An 18,540-nucleotide genomic window follows, 5' to 3' on the forward strand; every position below is an offset into this window, starting at 1 on the left:
GTCGCCACTGCCTACAGCATATTAGTTACACCAGCATGGAATCGCTATATTCGCGACGGTAGTCATGGAATCATAACCCATTTGTGACACAAGGATATGTGAGCACTATATTCGTGACGGTTATCATTGACTCTTTACCACACAAAAACCAACATTTTCACTTGTGTTCCGTGGCCACAGATATGAGTCGTATGGTGCGGTTGCCTGAGGAGCCTAGCTACTTTGCCTCGAACTAGAACCATATCGTTTATATGCGCTCTTGTAATCTAGCATTGCAGATGCTTAGAGGGTGACTAGTTTCTCAAATCTATTTTCATCGCCACAGGGCTATGGTACTGGAATGGGCCCCTTTTAACTCTTGTTTATAGAGTTGCTAAAAAGGTCTACAAGCAGCTTACAGTAATTTTATTGTAATTTCTATTATATAGTAATTCAATTTTCTCATACCGTATATGTTGTGTACATTAGCGTGGACATTAAAATATAAATAACGAAATAACTATCAAATTTTACTAACACAAATATTGAGTGGCCTAGACACCGCAGTATAAGCAACGCCGAATCTGTGACTTCAAATTTTATTTTATGGATTTCAAAAAACTGTATGTCATGTTCAGCACAAGCAAGAGTTCATTTTATTTTAATCGAACTTCTACTGGCATAACCGTGATTTATAAATAATTAACAAATAAAGCCACAGATACAAAACATAAACTAACCGTAAAAGATCAGGCGGTTTGATGTTTGATTCTTGGTGTCACAAAGAGGGGTTCGCCAAAATTTTTTCTTCATATTCTACCTTCGTAACGATTTTGGAATGAACAGACACAATAAAAAAAAAAATATAAAAGACAGCCCAAGGGGTGGGGGGGGGGGGGGGGTTACCCCCTAAAACCCCCCGTAGATCCGCTACTGGTTCTTACGGGATGAATGGGAAAGCTCGCGCTAAAACTCTTCATATATTTGGACAAATTCTTAGATTCTGTCCCTTTGTTATATCCTCTTGACGTAAAAAGCGACCCCGATGGCGTTTAATTCTTTTTCTTGTTCCTGTAGCTCCTGGTTGATGAGCTGCCGAAGCCTGGAACGTCTTAACTGTTAAAAAGATAGGGAAAATTGCAACATAAGTGCAGATCTCTGAACGCAGATAGAAATAACTATTAACTATAAATTTCTATTTAGCGCAACAACAAATGCATTGTGCAAAAAGTGATAAAAATATGGCCGCAACATTAATAATTGATAATGAAAAGTACTTTACTTCTACTTAGCACCTCGGATATCAATTGCTTATAAAGTCACGTGTACAAAAAAGTATATCCAAGCAGTATATCACCTAATGTTAACAAGAATAAACTTTCTATAGTTGCGATTATAGAAGAGACAATTGAATTGCAATGTATAAGCGATATACCATACTTACCAGCAGAATTTCCCTATTTCCATGTTTACTTTCTTCTTTTAGTGCGACTAATTCCCGTGCCGTCCTCCTCTTTTCGCTTTTCTAAAGAAAAGTAAAAGGAATTAATACTGAGAACAGCGCTCTCAATGTAATTATGGAATAATGATAAAAGGGTTTAGATAATGTAGTAGATTAAAATGCTTGTACGGAAAAAAATTGGATACAGCAAAGAGATTGAAGCAAGCAGCCACCCGCACGACCACCCCCTCGCGACAGGACCCTCGCGACCGCACCCTCGCGATCGGACCCTCGGGATCTGACCCTCGGGACCTAACCCTCGCGACAGGACCCTCGCGACCGGACCCTCGGTATCTGACCCTCGCGACCGGACCCTCGGGATCTGACCGTCGAGACCGGACCCTCGGGATCTGACCCTCGCGACCGGACCCTCGGGATCTGACCCTCGCGGCCGGACCCTCGGGATCTGACCGTCGAGACCGGACCCTCGGGATCTGACCCTCGCGACCGGACCCTCGGGATCTGACCGTCAAGACCGGACCCTCGGGATCTGACCCTCGCGACCGGACCCTCGGGATCTGACCGTCGCGTCCGGACCCTCGGGATCTGACCCTCGCGACCGGACCCTCGGGATCTGACCCTCGGGACCGGACCCTCGGGATCTGACCCTCGCGACCGGACCCTCGGGATCTGACCCTCGGGACCGGACCCTCGGGATCTGACCCTCGCGACCGGACCCTCGGGATCTGACCGTCGCGACCGGACCCTCGGGATCTGACCGTCGCGACCGGACCCTCGGTATCTGACCCTCGCGACCGGACCCTCGGGATCTGACCGTCGAGACCGGACCCTCGGGATCTGACCCTCGCGACCGGACCCTCGGGATCTGACCGTCAAGACCGGACCCTCGGGATCTGACCCTCGCGACCGGACCCTCGGGATCTGACCGTCGAGACCGGACCCTCGGGATCTGACCCTCGCGACCGGACCCTCGGGATCTGACCGTCGCGACCGGACCCTCGGGATCTGACCCTCGCGACCGGACCCTCGGGATCTGACCCTCGGGACCGGACCCTCGGGATCTGACCCTCGCGACCGGACCCTCGGGATCTGACCCTCGGGACCGGACCCTCGGGATCTGACCCTCGCGACCGGACCCACGGGATCTGACCCTCGCGACCGGACCCTCGGGATCTGACCGCCGCGACCGGACCCTCGGGATCTGACCGTCGCGACCGGACCCTCGGAATCTGACCGTCGCGACCGGACCCTCGGGATCTGACCGTCGCGACCGGACCCTCGGGATCTGACCCTCGGGACCGGACTCTCGGGATCTGACCCTCGGGATCTGACCCTCGGGACCTGCTAAATGGCCTGTTGCGGCTGGTTGGACGTGATTTTTATTTTTAAATCTATGAATATTTGATACTCTACCATGCTACCATGGTAACCGGTCACATAGATTTCCACATAGCACACAGATTTCTCCAAACGTAAAAAAGGTGAATTTCTCATATTTTGGTCCTGATTAGTTGACTATCAACTGACCTCTCGTGGGGGGGGGGGGGGGGGGGGGCTGGTTGGCTAAATTCTGCGTTAGTAAAAATGCCAATGAGTTTACAATGACACTTTAAAAGGACATATTCATGCATTATTTATTATCTTCGAATGTTTATATGCATTACTTATTTGGAGTGTCTGTACTCAAGAGATACGGAATAAGGGTACTCCCTCCCCCAGTCACACTCAAAACATAGCTCAAAACCGAGTTAATTTTTATTTCGCCCCTTTATATGTTTTGGAGCCTCCTATCCAGCTATCGGGGTGGCCCCTATGTCTTTGAGAACTTCTGCATTCTCTAGCGAGCAAGTGTCTTACCTCGTCAAGTGATGCCAGCCATGAAGATCGTTCCAGTTCTTGCTGTGCTCTGTACAAAGCAATGCGTGCCGATTTAGTGAGATTAGTGAAGGTTTGTTTGTTTGTTTGAATTTTTCATCTATAGCTCCAGTTCCACTCAAAAGAGCGACAGATCTTTTATACTTACAGTTGTTCACTTCTTTCCCGCGATGAAATCATCTCATCCATCTTATAAAAAAGTAAAGATCATATAATTATGTTACAAAAAGCGCATAGATCGAGATGAGTATTTGCTTAACAAAAAGTATATTTTCATTTTGCACCCAGGATATCAATAAAGGCAGGGGGTGGAACCAAGGATTTTTCAAAGGGGGTGTTTGTATTTTCTAAGCCCTCAATTGTTTGCAGCTACAGCATATGGTTTTATTGATTTACCCCTGGATCCGCAAACTAGGTTAGTTATAGTTACCACCATTAAGTAACATGATTTTGAGTTGTATACGATCGCGTTTGTTTGTTTGTTTGCTTTATCGTACTATGTTCGTTCAAAGTAGTTATGAGTATTCCCCTAATCTGATAATAAACCCACAAGATAACGAAGGTACAGAATGCGTTTGCGGGCGTCTTACAAATTCAGATACCGTATCCCTCACCGCGTTAAACCGCGTAAAAAGACACTCACACTAAGATTTCAAATTTTGTGTACCGGGTTTGTTATGAGTGATTGAGATACCATTCTACATTACCAGATAACTTCGTTAAATGTACCAACCTGTATTCTGCTGTTTTGGGCTGCAAGAGCTTGGCGAAGCGTCTTAGAGTTCGGATTTAAAATTTCATACCGATAACTCGTGGTGAAAAGTCTATCGTTCGACATCACACCTTTTTGTTTTTAACTCTCAACCGATTGAGAAAAACTAATACAAAAGCGACTTTATAAACTTCGCCTTGATTTGTTATGTCATTGTCGCGGTAACCATGGCGATGTAAATCGTTGATTATAATGATCACAAAGGACACAATAGTGCTCATTAGAGGGATTGTCCTTCAAATGGTGGCAGGTGGCTCATCGAAAGACGCGGGTATCCTGTGTCTTACAAGTCTCGATCTGTGGATTTCTGTTTAAATCGCCAGTCTAAATAAGTCTTTATAAAACGTAAAATCTTGTAATATTCAGGTTAAATTCGTTGCTTTGGCGCATTTATACTTTGGATGGGTAAGCGATCGTCATTTACCTTAATTGCTTGTGATGGCCTTGTTTTATTTGTCCTTGTGATGAGTCTTGTTTTGGGTTTTGATGGTAGCTTGAATATTGCAGCAATAAACTCATAGGGAATTATCAAGCAAAGCAAGAAGGTTGGGACCTACTGCAAGGGCTTCCAGAGCCCTTTCCAAAGCCTGCGCTTTCAGAGAGACTTTATAATAAAATAAATTCCAATAGCGATACCCAAAAATAGAGCACGCACACTTAGAATAATCATAGCTCAGACAAACAAAATGAATGATTAATGGTGCTCTTCGGTTTATTTAAGGGGAATATGAAGGAACCTTTCCAACGGTGGCTTTCCAATCCCATAGCCAAAATAGCAAACCGACGTTCAATCCCAGTGAAAACAAAAGAAAAAGAAATCCGATGTTAATTTCATATTTTAATTATAAGCTTTACTTATAATCTGATTATCACATAGATTGGGGTATAGATTCTTTGTTGTAAATTTAGCAATTCGTCATAGCTCACTTTGCAAACTACAAGCGGACGCTAAAAGAAAATACACAGCAAAATCCTTTTCCGTTATAGAGCTGCATCTACAGTTCTACCAATAGCAATTTATCAAAAAAAAAGTTATCTAGAATACATAAGCCGTGATATAATTGTGTTAGTTGAATTTAGTAGCTCACAAATGCATAGATACTTATTTTTCCTCGATAAAATTACTTCTCTACACCATGAAATTCAACTGTGTTATGAAGTTCTCTAAATATCTTAATCTGCGATGCCAGTGCATAACACCCTTCGGTGAAGGTTTATTCCACGGTGAATACCGCCATAGCAAGAGCCTCTATCTCATTTCGGTAGTCTACTACTGCTCATGCTTTATGATTGCCATGTACTCGGCAGAATATTCACCATCTTTGGCAGGTAAGATTTTCTCACAAAAGTGACGGTGTGATTTGCTATTTTAAGCGTCCGAACTTGGTGTTTTAAATAAACAAATGCTTCATCTTTTATCCACACGATCACAAATGCTTCGCAAACGTTCCGATAGAGATGGCATACCTGTTTTGCTTCGATTATACTGTTGATGCGAAATGCACATTGTCCCAACTTGATGGTACCGGAACACGAAAAATCCCCAAATCTTCCGACGTCAGTGTTTTTCAAAAGGGTATATGTTTGGTCTTCTTTTAGAAATGCTGTGATGTTATGTTCTTCAGCGGTTTCTTCCACCATTACAACCTCTTGCAATTTGTGTCTAAATTGGAATTTCATGAAGATCCACCGACCTGTTCCGAGAATGAACATCACGAGAAGCAACAGTTTGAACAGCGATGGCCGGAAGAAGTAGATTTGGCCTGTACGCACTGGCTGTGTAAGTGGCTGAAACATCGTGGAAAATAACACTATCGTTTCAACAACCGCCGCGTTGTGATGCGTTGAGCATGGTGTGCTCGCGTGGAAGTAGTGATCTTTAGTTTTTAGTTATTTTATCGTAAATGCAACGTTGTTATTAGTGAATGTTTAATGACTTCATTCACTGGAACGCGTTATATGTGAGGACCCCATGCTGGCCTATATTGTCCTCTCACACACCTGCTACTGAGTTTACATAAGAGGACGCCCTTGAAAATGAATTGTTTGGATATTTTCACAAATACTTTCTTTCTGTTTCAATAATTACCAGATCCATTCAAACAGCCTAATCATTTATTCTCTCTGACTGTAACGGTCAGACGCTGTGGATGCTTCTGTGGTTTAGTATTTTTGCAAACCTTATTTGATATTTAACTCCGCGAGAGAAGTACTTATTATGTTATTTAGCCTAAAATCTTTATTCTAGCTGTCCATGAAGTATACGTGGTGTTAGTTTAAGGTTTAAAGCCTCACAAATGAGAGCCCCTCTTTACACTAGGTGTTTGAAAAATGATTGAAAAATTGGAAAAAAATGAGTGTCATGGTTTCGTGACTGTGGTTATTACCATTGAATAATCAAAATCCTAACGTCGGGAAAGAAATGAATTGATTGCAGTCAGTCATCTTGGTTGCTGCCTTGAACGATTGTGCACAAAACATATGATTGTCGAGATATGCTAACTTAAAACAATTCAATCACCGCACATACAGTAGAACGAACTTAACATTTAACACCCAACACAGAATTCGCACTGTACAGACATTACCCAACAGACAGTGCGCACTGTACACTCATTACCCGGCAGGCAGTGCGCACTGTACAAAAGACATTGCGCATTGTGTATACATTACCCAAAAGTCAGTGCGCACTGTACACTCATTGCGCATTGTTCAACATTGCGCATTGTTCAACAGACAAAGCACACTGTACAGCCATAACCCATAAGATATTGCTTATGTGCATACATTATCCAAAAGTCAGTGCAAACTTTACAGACGTTACCCAGCAGACAGTGCGCACTGTACAGATATTACCCAACAGACAGTGCGAACTGTACATTCATTACCCAACAGACAGTGCGCACTGTACAGATGTTACCCAGCAGACAGTGCGCACAAACCCAGAATCCCGAACTCAGGTGGTTTCAAGTAGATATTCGCTCCAGTTTTGACTGCGAAATAAACATCACTTACTTTAAAATGTCGTTTATTTCTAGTTTTGTTTTTGCAGACAAGCTTCTATTTAAGTAGGCACACAATAAATAATTAACTATACCTTTGGGTGAAAGTAATGTCTATAAAGTCTTTCATATACGTAAACAGTGCGACTCTTTGTTGAGCTTTCATCGTGCAATGTGTCCGTACAACACTCGCGGGATAAATAATTCAACTGTCCTAGCCCCGGATGTAGCCCTGCTAACACGGGTATTTGTCCGCACAGATCTACTCCATCTTTGGCCCTAATGCTCATGTGCAGACCCTAGTTCCTTTCACACATAGTCCCGATACTCATAGTACACCAAGTAGCTTGACATCAGGATAATGCCCGGGTCTTGGGTGGGGTTCGGGTCCGAACCATTAAACCATCCATAATAAGATATTGTATTAGCAGCACCATGGCCATAGCGGAGCTGGTCGGTGATATCTTTCTCCCACGGTACAACTTCTTGTCCGTCACACCATCCCTCGCGACCAAACAACCACGCATCACGAAAATCCTCCCGCGTTCGTCCTTTCACTTTACGGTCCGCACAACCCGGGGCATCGCGAGCATTCTTGAAAATTCTCATGTTACTATAGTTGCCATTGACAACAAAGTGGTGTGACGTAATGCAGGCACCTGCGCAGTCGTTGTTGTCACGTCCGTGTCCTGTGATTGCTGCTACGAGCTTGACACGTGCCGTTCTAGGTGGGATCTTTATATTCGCAATCGCAAAATGCTTGTTGTAGTTCTCGTCGAACAGGCGTCCTGTAAACAAGTCTGTCTTGCTCATAGGGACAAGTGTTTTCTCCACAGATCTCCACGTCGTGTAGTTAGCGCCATCTGTGATAATAAAAACAATGGTGATAACGTCGCTTGACATGAACAATCTAATTGTTTGGATATTATTATTTGACGTTAAGGGGCGGACCATTTTATTTTGACGGAGGTGGCTTTTTTTGCACTCTTTTTGTTCCCCGGATATTTTGATTTGCTGCTTGATTTTTCCCCCGAAGGATATGGCGAGTTTCTCTACCAGTCTTTGCTTGCTCCATATTTTTTTCAGGGCCTGAGCCTTCCTCGATTTTTTTTTGGTGAATCAGCCACTCCCCCATAAAATATAAATTAGTCCATCCCTAACTTAATTTATAAAATAAAAACTCAGGGCTGCAGAGATCGGCTTACTCGTAACTCCGTTATATTTCGAAAAGCTTCAAAAAACAATTTTTTCCCTCGATAGTGACTCAGATGAACAAGAGCATCTCTTTATTACGACTGATTTTAAGGGCAATATAGCTGTTCTTGGAACAGCATTTACAGAAATGTTTTGCTTCAACATATTGGTTTTGTGCTCGATTTTTGTAAAAAAATAAATTGTCCCCACGATCGTCAAATTGAAGACTCGCGGTGGAATGTGCCGAGAAAATTTTCGCTTAAAATAAAGGAGAATTAGTCATTTACAAAATCCATTCGGGTCAATATATAGTGCAACAGCTCTTCAAAATCAGCCGATGGAGATGGATTTAAACTTTGTCTACATCGACAAAATGGGGGCTGACAGAAACTCTTTAATGCTAGCTGGTGATGATATTTAGACATGTTCATCCCATAGATGCTCACTCTGCATTTTGTCCGAAAGTCGAATGTCCAGACGGACAGTCCATGGCATGACCCACGCCTCAGTATTGATAGTAAAGTTGCAGGTGCAGCCTAGTGGTGAGGGGCACTTCATCAGGGGGAGGAGCGACGAGATGGGTGTGATCCAGTAGTTGCTTCTTCTGAAAATAACAATCAAAAAGAATCCAAGCAGTTTTATCAAACGATGAACAATATTAATGATGACGAAATACTGAAATGATTGCAAGTAATAATAGCTGTTGTGGTACAGTTGAGATTATGATGACGGAAGTAGGCTAACGGTCTACGATAATGATGATGATGATGAACTAACGGTAATAATAGTGATGGTCATGGTAAGATAATAAGAGGATATCGATGATGATGACAACGACGACGACGACGGCGACGACGCGGCGGCGGCGGCGGTGGTGGTGGTGGTGGTGGTGGTGGTGGTGGTGGTGGTGGTGGTGGTGATGATGATGATGGCGATTGTGATGACGACGATTATGGCGATGAAGATTATTATTACCATGATAATGATGATGATATATCATACGTTGAAAAAAATAAAATGTACCTTTTAAACGCCATTATCCAGCGTCCTAACTCAGACCCACGAGTCACACTGCCATCACACGTGACAAACAGCCTAATCACGTGATCCCAGTGAGTGCATCCGTCGGGACCAGTCCCTGGACATGACACGGACATATCAAGCTCCACGTGTCTGTACAGCTGAAGTTCTGCAGAACAAATCAATACATCCAAAAAATAAGATAAGGCCTTCGAGCCTGAAAGGCAAGCTAGTAGAATGCAAAATACACTATTAGATGCGCATATTGCTTGCGCAAGATTTACTAAGGCTCGAAACGTTGTTATTATTTTAATATATCTGGTAGACGACCGGATCCCTACGGCGGATTGTGGAGTAAACCGCGGAGCATGGAAACCTTATGCTGTGTATCTTTCACGTGATTTCGCTCCTCTACTTACGGTAGTACGGAGGTAAAGTCACTTGTCTTGTGATCCCTTCGGTCCCGCGAAGCTCCTTGTCTTTGAAAACGCTGATGACGCGTGCGTCTCCGCTCTTGTTGTACACATTTTCCGTGACGTAATCAAACCTGGCGCGAACAGTAAGTCATGAGCATATTTAGCATCTGAGCTTTTTGATTTGCCTGCCTATCCGTAATCAACTCATGATTTTTCCTCACTCTCCTTCTTTACCACCATTACTTTAGCTTAGATCCTTCTATACTGCAACTAACTTGGGCTATTTAGACTATTCTTATACATCCAACATCCCACAGCTTCATTAGGCTTGCCAGAATTAAGACCTAACCTTCCTACTCTCTTGTTTTTCTATTTTACTGCAACCTTGTAAGGTTTTGTCCTTTTCATTAGCAGTCAATCTACACAACACTTACCACTGAGCGTGATAAGCCAAAAAACGCATGCTCGGGAACAGAAACCAGCTTGTCTGCTGTACTCGTCCCTGGCCATCTATGCCAAACACAAACGCGTCTGATGGGGTGGTCTGGAACCGAGCGTATAGCCCAGACACTTGTGTCAGTCTAAAGCCGCTGGCACTATGTATCAAGGTCGCGGGGATGTTCAGCTGCTGTTCGCACTCTCTGCCATTGCAGTTAAGGTCTCGTTCCAGGCCGCTCCGCGGAGCGTAGGCCATGACGCCAAGGGCCCCGTTATTCTGCGCGTTTTTTATCTGTGAAACCCGGATCAGGAGTATGTTATCGAATATCGGCTGGCATGTTGGCTTTAACGTGGAGCTGCTCCATGTTTTTCAATATCACAGACAAACAGCAACAAATCGTCACCTGTTCAAGTTTTTATACGATCATATAATATAGATTTGAAGGCTTCTTAGAACGAGAGATCCAACGTTGTTTTATCATGTTCCAATGATTTAACGTTATTCACGCTAGTAGTGATACTTTTTAAGCAAGCCAAAGCGGCAGATTGCTCGCAAATCTATAGCAAGCATGCAAAACCAATCACACTACCAGGATATTAGCAGCTTTGCTTGAATCTTTTTACAGAAGAGGTCTGGTTACTAACGTTGTTCGATTTCATTGGTGAAGGATGTTTTAAAATCTACTTGCGTATTGCGAAACTACAAGAAGGTTGCGCAAGTCGCTCATCTGCAGTGAATCAGGATTTGGTGTCGGTTTTCGATTAAACGACTTCTGTTTATAAGCGCGGTAGGTCTCAACTCCCTTTTTCTCCTGTTATTTGCGTGTGTGGCCGCAAGTTTAGAGACGCTTTGATATCTTACGCAATCAATTTAATACAAATCGCACCTTAGTAAAAGGAGAACAACTGCCCTGTTCGAGCGAAACTAGTGCCAGGCTTCCCTGCGGGTTTTCAGCGAATTTTGATGCACAGGAGTCGTTGATGTTGAGGATTCTGAGCCGGCGGTGTTTAGCAGTCAGCGCGTTGACTGTTGGAAGCCATGAGTAGCGCGCGTCCAGTCGACGGAACACGTTGAGAACGTCACCTGGAAGAGAGCACAACGAACAGTCAATGAACGCCATTTTATACCCTCGCACCGGGCCCGTAGCCAGGATTTTGAACGGAGGGGTTCGTTTACCCATTAAGCGGACCATTTTCTCTTAGGTAGATCGTCCCAGCTTGCAGTGGTCCTCAATTTTCCTCAATCAACCGTTGTATTTTCAATTCAATTTCAATTTTCAATTTGTAAAATAGCAAATAAGTTCTTGATCGATATTCTTTTATTGGGCTTGAAATACGTGATTAGGTGAAAATAAATAGTTGCAAAAAATTATTTTTACCAATTTACAATAAAAACGTGCAATATTCCTTCAATTTCACTTTATTTTATTGCGCAACTGGCGCAACCTACTTGTACAAATATATTAGTGCGCAGCGCATGTTCACAATTATGCCTAGCCTGCGTAGCAAGCGTTCCCGTGTGTTTTGAGCGAAAGGAAACCCTGAGAAACAGAGGAAACCGGCGAGAAGTTCGATATGCCATATGTCAAAATCTCGCTAATCGAACTTCTCGTCGGTTTCTGGGTTTCTTTGCGCTCAATACACACGGGAACGCTTGCTACGCAGTACCGAGTCTAAAGCCCAGCGTGGAAGGCCTCTGGGCAGACTCTCGTGTCAATTACCGGACTGTGGAAGGTGGTTCCATAGTCTCAGGGCACTGAACTCGAGTGAAGACTAACACCAAAATCGGTTGAAAGGGTCCTGCGACAATTCCGTTGTGTGTAAGCTTTCTATTTTAATAAAATAAAAATGAAAGCAACAAACCATTGCTATTCTCGACAGCAATCTGATCATATCCACAGAACCGCCCTGCGCATGCCCACTGCGACAAGAGTCCCGGTATCCAATTCCCGAGTTGGTGAACAGGAAAAGTCACAAAGTGTACGCGTCTTAGCCAGTGCTGCCGAAATGTCGACATTCTCACGAACTTGCTCGGGTCGCCGACGGGGGTACCGAAGCGCTTCCGTCTTACCGGCGCTCGGGTTGAGCCGACTGGGTTGGTGCGTGTACGATCGGCTATGTATTGCCGTCTGCAAACATCAAGAGAGAAGTCGTATTGAGGCATGTAGGATGAAAGGAATTGCCCCTGCTAAGCTGACAGATCTATAAAGCTCTATGTTGATGAAGACAACAAAACGTGACGTGGGTCCTCTTTGGCTAGTAACTATGTCTGGATTCCGCCGTCCATATGACAGAGTCCTTTGAAGCGTACCTGTAGGCTTTGATAGTATTTTTCCGGCCCGAAAACCCGAAAACACGGAGCTTGCATATTCATAGCGTCAGTCTAAAAATCCTAAGGTGCGCAGACTATCCATATACTAGGGCCCCCTTCACTTCCATAAAGTGAGATTGTTACAATGATCTGTGCATACCCCTCCCCCCTGTTAGGGACAGGCTTGCGCGTGCTGTGTATGCCAACGTGTGTATGTCGCAGAAATTTTTAGGGCTTGCTGGATTCTGGCGCCTTAATTTCTAGACACACCATAAGTCTTTTTCTAATTGATTTCATGCATACAGTATCATATCACTATGGCTAAGAATAAAAAAAGTATTTGCTTTGGTACTTAAGAAGAACAATATGATGGCGGGAAAGCGCAATGTTTTTAATAACAGAGAATATTTCTACAGAAGATTTGCATTTCCCAAACTAAATATATCTAAAATATATCTTAAAGAGGAAGATACTGCTATCATAACGCTATTGTCAGAGCTGCTCAAATTTCTCTCCGACAATATAAAAGTTCCGGTAGCAGTTCGAGTGTGCATTTAGCGATTGTGATTCATTATTTTTATTGTTTTAGAAAAGCGTCCATTGATCGTCGATAGAACAATGCGCAAAACTATAACTATTTTGTCGCGGCGTATTTCGCCTGAGGGGGTGAGGGCTGCCCCGCCGGAAAAAGTGTTTCACCAGCAGGAAGAAAGTTAAATGCTCATCAGTAAACGCGATACTCCACAATCGGAAATAGCGCGTAGAACCGCAATTAGTATACGTTCACGAATAAACACGACACCCTCACAATCGGAAATGCATTACACAACCGCAATTAGTGCGTACACTCATAAGTAAACTTGATACTCTATAACCGAGCATACATACAGTACACAAGTACGAATTAAGTGAGTGCAGAGACCATGGAATTTGGAACAAGATGGACTCTGAACGTGAAAATGCCCGGGATATCGCTTTCATTCAAAGGTCGTAAAACTTGTTAAGCAGGTTTCGCGATGCGATTGTGACTGGGGTAGAAGGAACTCCCTACGTTTTTGACGGTGATATGGTTAGCAAAGAAACCTCTATACTTTGTAGAAGGGAATAGAATGCCAATCGATGAGGGTACTTGATTAGATCGCCGACGATTACATCTCGATTTCAAGCACTCCTGAGTGACCCAGACTCTTGAACGCTTTTAGCTATATAACCAGTCTTTTCAAAAACTGATATTCTATTTGTATTTTAGCATTTTAAACAAAGATGAGTTGTGTTGAAACCTCCCAAAGTTTGAATACAAGTTTTGTTCCAAAAATAAAAAAAACACATTATGAACGTGACCCGTGAAAATAGCGGATGCTTTCTTTCAGAATAATGCTGTCAAGTTGAAGTCGTCTCTGCCAAAAGTCCTTTTAAACTTTCGAGTACAATGACAGAATCACATATCTGTCAGAAAAAAAAAACCGGCTCTTTCAAAAAAACCTTGTGATCACGGGATGTGAGCACATCAAACGTCCTGTTCGATGTTCTTCTGTCACATCGCGTTTTGTCTTCCCTAGCATTTACATACAAAAAAAAATATTTTTTCAAAGAATCAGATTTTTAGAAGTCGGGTCGACACAAAAATGAGCGTACATAAAATCGACACCAAAGACAAAAGAATGTACCAGATTGTAATCCTTTTAGCGGATTAATGTCCCCCGGTCTACATTCTTCGCACTTTAAAACTCACTTTGCACAGCGGTATACCTGCACCTTAGCTGACACGTCCTGTGGTTTTCGCAAGAAAAATAAGTTACTCCAATTTCAGCTTGCAGGCCTCAAAATGTGCTCTAGTTTTTTATTTAGTTCCAAGGTACACATTGGAGAAAAAAATTGCATTGATACCGTGGGTAACAGAGATGTGTACAGAGAGATAGAGGGTTTGTTTTTCGTATATGCAGGCACAACCCAAAATTCGTACTTACGATCTTGCGATGCTGTATCGATACACAGTCTTGATAAATATGTCTGTCAACTTTTGTTCAGGGCTTGCCCCGGAGAAGGCATTTTTCACATCTTTAAAGAGAAAAACATAGTGCGCATTGTCCGGGGACAACTCGAAGAGGTCAACGAAGAGCTGTTGGGGGCTTGCGAACAAGCTCTCTAAAAAGTACGAATCGTTGGAGAAGACGACCATGATGACGGGGGAGCCCTCGTCCCCGTTGATCATTCCCTTGTCATAGGAAAGCGTCCCTGAATGGGTTTGCAGCGTGAACGGGGGTGCCTTGTCTCCCGGCGCCAACGAGGGGATTGCAGCTGCATGAGAAGAAATCCCTTTCGTCAGCAAAATCAGGAGGAAAAGCAGGAACTTTCTCATCGCGTTGCGCATTCAGTGGCTGCAGCTTCAATTGATGGCCTGATAACGGATCACGGAAAAAAGGATCCTGACTGTAAAACGATATTTGGCCGTCGCTGACTGACGAGGAGTCATTAATGCAATTGCCAATTGTTTGTTCACGCGTATTGTGTTAACCCCAAGGGGCAAAGTTTAAAAACCACTCACCGGACAGTCCCATCTCTACTCCACACCCTTCTCCTTACAAGAATCCATACATTTAGAAGCTCGCTATAGCTTGATCAAGCAAATTGTAGTTTTTCTCGACCCGAGATGTTTTTATAAGTGAAATGATTGTTTTATGTTAGGTTGATCTGTTTTGAAATGTCACCTGTCAAAAGGTAACCTTGATAAAATTTCCAGAATACAATAGACAATAGGATCAAGTGTCGAGCGACAATAAAATGTTTTATGATAAGAGATTATGTTTAGTGTAAACAGTTGTATCTGATTGGTTTCTGGAGGCCCGATGTGTGTTAAGAAGTCGCCTTGGAGTCTCGGTATAGTGCCTTTATTTAGCTCTGCAATTGGAAGTTAGGAAGACATGCCATTTACATGTAAGACATTATTAACAGCAAACACAAAACGTTTAAAAGGTAACGCGAGGGAACAATATTTGAATAAAATATGACTGAACAAAATGAAAAGTACGTGCTAGAACAAAGAACATATCCACTAATTAAAACCCTATTAATATAAATCACCGCGAAAGCAGATTACATGGGAACTAGATGTGGAAGCAGACTCGCGTGCAGTCCACGCGCCGCGCTTGTAACACGCATGACTTTATAATACGAAAACATACGAGGCGGTACCCTTATCACGTAGAACAAAAATTCCGTTGTAAATATCACAAGGCACGTGAAAAAAAAAACAAAAACAACAAAAAAAAAAAAAAACAAGGAACACAAGCCAAAGACCAAAACGATTAGAACATGCCCCTCACAAAATCAGGATTTATTCACGAGCCATTATTCTCTAGCAAAAAGGGTGGATGTACATAATTGCATACGGGACACAAGATTAAAGGAGTTAGAAACTTAAAAAGACAAAAGATAAAATAAATACGAAAAGGTGAAAAAAAAAAACAGAGATAGCAGGTCGACTCTACCACAGTTTTTCCTTTCTTTGCACGGGGGGAGATCAAAGCTGGAGACCCCAGCGTGTTGTCTAGAAAAAGAGTAACAAGGGTATGATGTACTTGTACTACCCGTGTATTCACAGTTTTTTTAAGTTGAGTAAGCTGAGACCCCAGAGTGTTTCCTAGAAAAAGAGTAACAAAGGTATGATGTCCTTGTACTACCCGTGTATGTTTTTTTTTTCGTTCTTTGCACGAAGGGAGATAAGCTGAGTTCCCAGCGTGTTGTCTAGAAAAAGAGTAACAAGGGTACGATGTACTTGTACTACCCGTGTATTCACAGTTTTTTTAAGTTGAGTAAGCTGAGTTCCCAGCGTGTTGTCTAGAAAAAGAGTAACAAGGGTATGATGTACTTGTACTACCCGTGTATTCACAATTTTTTTAAGTTCTTTGCACGAAGGGAGATAAGCTGAGACCCCAGAGTGTTTCCTAGAAAAAGAGTAACAAGGGTACGATGTACAGTAAAACCCCGCTAACTAGAACTCGGCTAACTCGAATTCCCCGCTGACTCGAACTAAGTTCGATTCCCCTTGAACATAATTTTGAGTCATTTTTACTCTGTTAACTCGAATTCCCCGCTAACTCGAACTAAGTTCGATTCCCCTTGAACATAATTTTGAGTCATTTTTACTCTGCTAACTCGAACTGATTTTTGCTTCCCTTCAGAGTTCGGGGTTCTACTGTACTTTTGCTACCCGTGTATTCATAGAACTCTCTTCCACACAGGAGCATGGAAACTAATAGGAAAAAAAATTAAAAATGATGATGATGATAATAATAATAATAATAATAATAATAATAATAATAATAATAATAATAATAATAATAATAATAATAATAATAATAATAATAATAATAATAATAATGTCAGAACCTTCGCTTTCATGAAACAAATAATAAATAAATAAAAAAGGTAATGGAGGAATCGGAGTAATGGTATTGATGTCAGAACCCTCGCTTGCCCCTTCACCTTTCTGATAGTCCATCCATTACACGCACGCGACACACAGGCGACACTTGCACGTGAGACCACGGAACAAGGTTGTACCTGTGACCCTCTCGTCAGTGAGCGAGTTATTTCAAGACCACGGCTTTGACCTTCCATCGCATCTGCAAATACATTTTGTTCTTTATTATGAAAAAATTGACGAAATGATTCTTGTAATTCACAATATAACTCAAATATCCTGGAGATGGAGTGCATATATATATTTTTTTTCCCTCATCCCCCCCGTCAGATTTTAAACCTCCTTGAATTTACGGAAAGGGAAATTTATTAAAAGGAACCGGAAATTAAATCTCCTACTTTACATCATGTTCGCTAAACAGTTTAATCGTTCTTTGGCGTCCGTGCCAAATGCCAGAGATGCAACAGCTTCCGTGTCGGAGGCCGCACAGGATAAACAAGAAAACAATCTGCGAAACTGCACGATTCGCTTTACTAAATTTAACCCACATTTTTTTTTTACGAAAGAAACATTATAAGGTTAAAAAGGTTGAGCGGTGTAGAACCAAAGACGAACTAATGAATGATTGCTAGCAGTGCCTAAGGCTTGGTCCGCAAAGTTTGTAAGAATACATCCATTTTTAAACACTATATCTTAGTCAGGTTTCTAGGTGATTTATTCAAGAAAGTTCTGTACCGCCCCCAAGGGGGAATTGGAAATTTCGGGTGGGGGTCGGGGGATCTTTTTCCTGGGAATAAAAAAAACTTTTTACAAATTGGTATTGGAAAAGTTAGCCCGAAAGATGGAGGATTTCTCTGAAGAAAAATGTAGAGAAAAAAATGGTAAAAAGGTAAGAAAACTGACGCCGCTTTGTAACTACAGTTGTCAACCGAAAGTGCTTTGACTATGCCCCCAACGAGCGAGTCTCTAATAATGGCATTCGACAAGATTCCCTATATTGAGCGCGGCGAGTTTTAAATATAATGGCACTCCACAATACTTTTTATATGGACTGCGGCGAGTCTCAAATAATGGCACTCGACAGGATTTTCTGTGTGGAGTCGGTGCGCAATGGTCTGTTTTCATACCATTCAACGCATCTAAACTTTTACAGTGTTCCCAACTTTAAAGTCACCGTCTGCCGATGGCGTGGGCTCCCATCAACTTTCCGTCTATCACTAAAATGTCTTCACAAGCAGCATGCTTAGTAGGGTTATAAAAATATGAAGTTATTGGATAAAGGTGTCAAACACGACGAGTTGTCATGGTAATTATAGCCTTCGCAATTATTTCAATTTATGGAAAGAAATCCATAGACTGCTCTCCTGTTACCAGGGTAATCAATGGCTCAGATGGTGTAGTGATCCCCGCACACATTATATACACAGCTGCCACGTTCCCATATTTACGGACTCAGGATGAGACGGAGTCAAATGTACGCCACGTAACCATCTTCCGCTTTCATTTCCTGGTCGTTTTTCTCATTGATATAGTCATTTATAAATGATAAACAAATGAAAACAGATCGGTAAAGACTCAGGCAGATTATCATGTCGAATCCCCAGACCTGACCAAGCACAATGTCACCAAGAGAAACCCAGCAAGAGAG

At 42.6% G+C, this 18,540-nt stretch overlaps 2 protein-coding genes and 1 long non-coding RNA gene across 4 annotated transcripts; 1 reads left to right on the top strand and 2 right to left on the bottom strand.

Moving 5' to 3' along the window:
• Nucleotides 1–745: 745 nt before the first annotated feature.
• Nucleotides 746–4,648, bottom strand: LOC116604235 (protein CFAP141). The gene is made up of 5 exons (XM_032366260.2): nt 4,513–4,648; nt 3,465–3,505; nt 3,299–3,347; nt 1,424–1,504; nt 746–1,095 (listed from the first exon to the last, which is right to left on the bottom strand). The coding sequence occupies exons 2-5, from the start codon at nt 3,503–3,505 to the stop codon at nt 994–996; spliced, it is 273 nt and encodes a 90-aa protein (XP_032222151.2). The 5' UTR covers nt 4,513–4,648; the 3' UTR covers nt 746–993.
• Nucleotides 4,649–5,029: 381 nt separating this feature from the next.
• Nucleotides 5,030–6,511, top strand: LOC116604236. Its single transcript, XR_004290964.2, has 2 exons — nt 5,030–5,417; nt 5,688–6,511. It is a non-coding gene; the product is annotated as an uncharacterized LOC116604236 (long non-coding RNA).
• Nucleotides 6,512–7,099: 588 nt separating this feature from the next.
• On the bottom strand, nt 7,100–15,226 carry LOC5521129. 2 transcript variants are annotated; one of them, XM_048723649.1, is made up of 9 exons: nt 15,015–15,224; nt 14,437–14,527; nt 12,022–12,287; nt 11,046–11,242; nt 10,155–10,450; nt 9,724–9,851; nt 9,308–9,473; nt 8,731–8,888; nt 7,100–7,953 (listed from the first exon to the last, which is right to left on the bottom strand). In XM_048723649.1, the coding sequence occupies exons 1-9, from the start codon at nt 15,025–15,027 to the stop codon at nt 7,400–7,402; spliced, it is 1,869 nt and encodes a 622-aa protein (XP_048579606.1). In that variant the 5' UTR covers nt 15,028–15,224; the 3' UTR covers nt 7,100–7,399. The 2 variants fall into 2 exon arrangements, with proteins under 2 accessions (XP_048579606.1, XP_001640928.3); XM_001640878.3 differs by having other exon boundaries at nt 14,437–15,226.
• Between the last annotated feature and the right edge of the window lie 3,314 nt (nt 15,227–18,540).

Source organism: Nematostella vectensis, chromosome 2 (genome assembly GCF_932526225.1).
Source record: "Nematostella vectensis chromosome 2, jaNemVect1.1, whole genome shotgun sequence".
Classification (NCBI taxonomy): Eukaryota; Metazoa; Cnidaria; class Anthozoa; order Actiniaria; family Edwardsiidae; genus Nematostella; species Nematostella vectensis.

Bases quoted from the DNA above. Each gene is read 5' to 3' on its own strand.
- LOC116604235 (XM_032366260.2), bottom strand. From the start codon at position 3,505: ATGGATGAGATGATTTCATCGCGGGAAAGAAGTGAACAACT. The intron at 3,348-3,464 runs GTAAGTATAAAA...TGCTTTGTACAG, and splicing joins CGGGAAAGAAGTGAACAACT to AGCACAGCAAGAACTGGAAC. The intron at 1,505-3,298 runs GTAAGACACTTG...ACTTTTCTTTAG, and splicing joins GGCTGGCATCACTTGACGAG to AAAAGCGAAAAGAGGAGGAC.
- LOC5521129 (XM_001640878.3), bottom strand. From the start codon at position 14,840: ATGCGCAACGCGATGAGAAAGTTCCTGCTTTTCCTCCTGATTTTGCTG. The intron at 12,288-14,436 runs GTAAGTACGAAT...TGATGTTTGCAG, and splicing joins CGATACAGCATCGCAAGATC to ACGGCAATACATAGCCGATC. The intron at 7,954-8,730 runs GTGAGCATCTAT...TTATTATCACAG, and splicing joins ACTTTCGGACAAAATGCAGA to ATGGCGCTAACTACACGACG.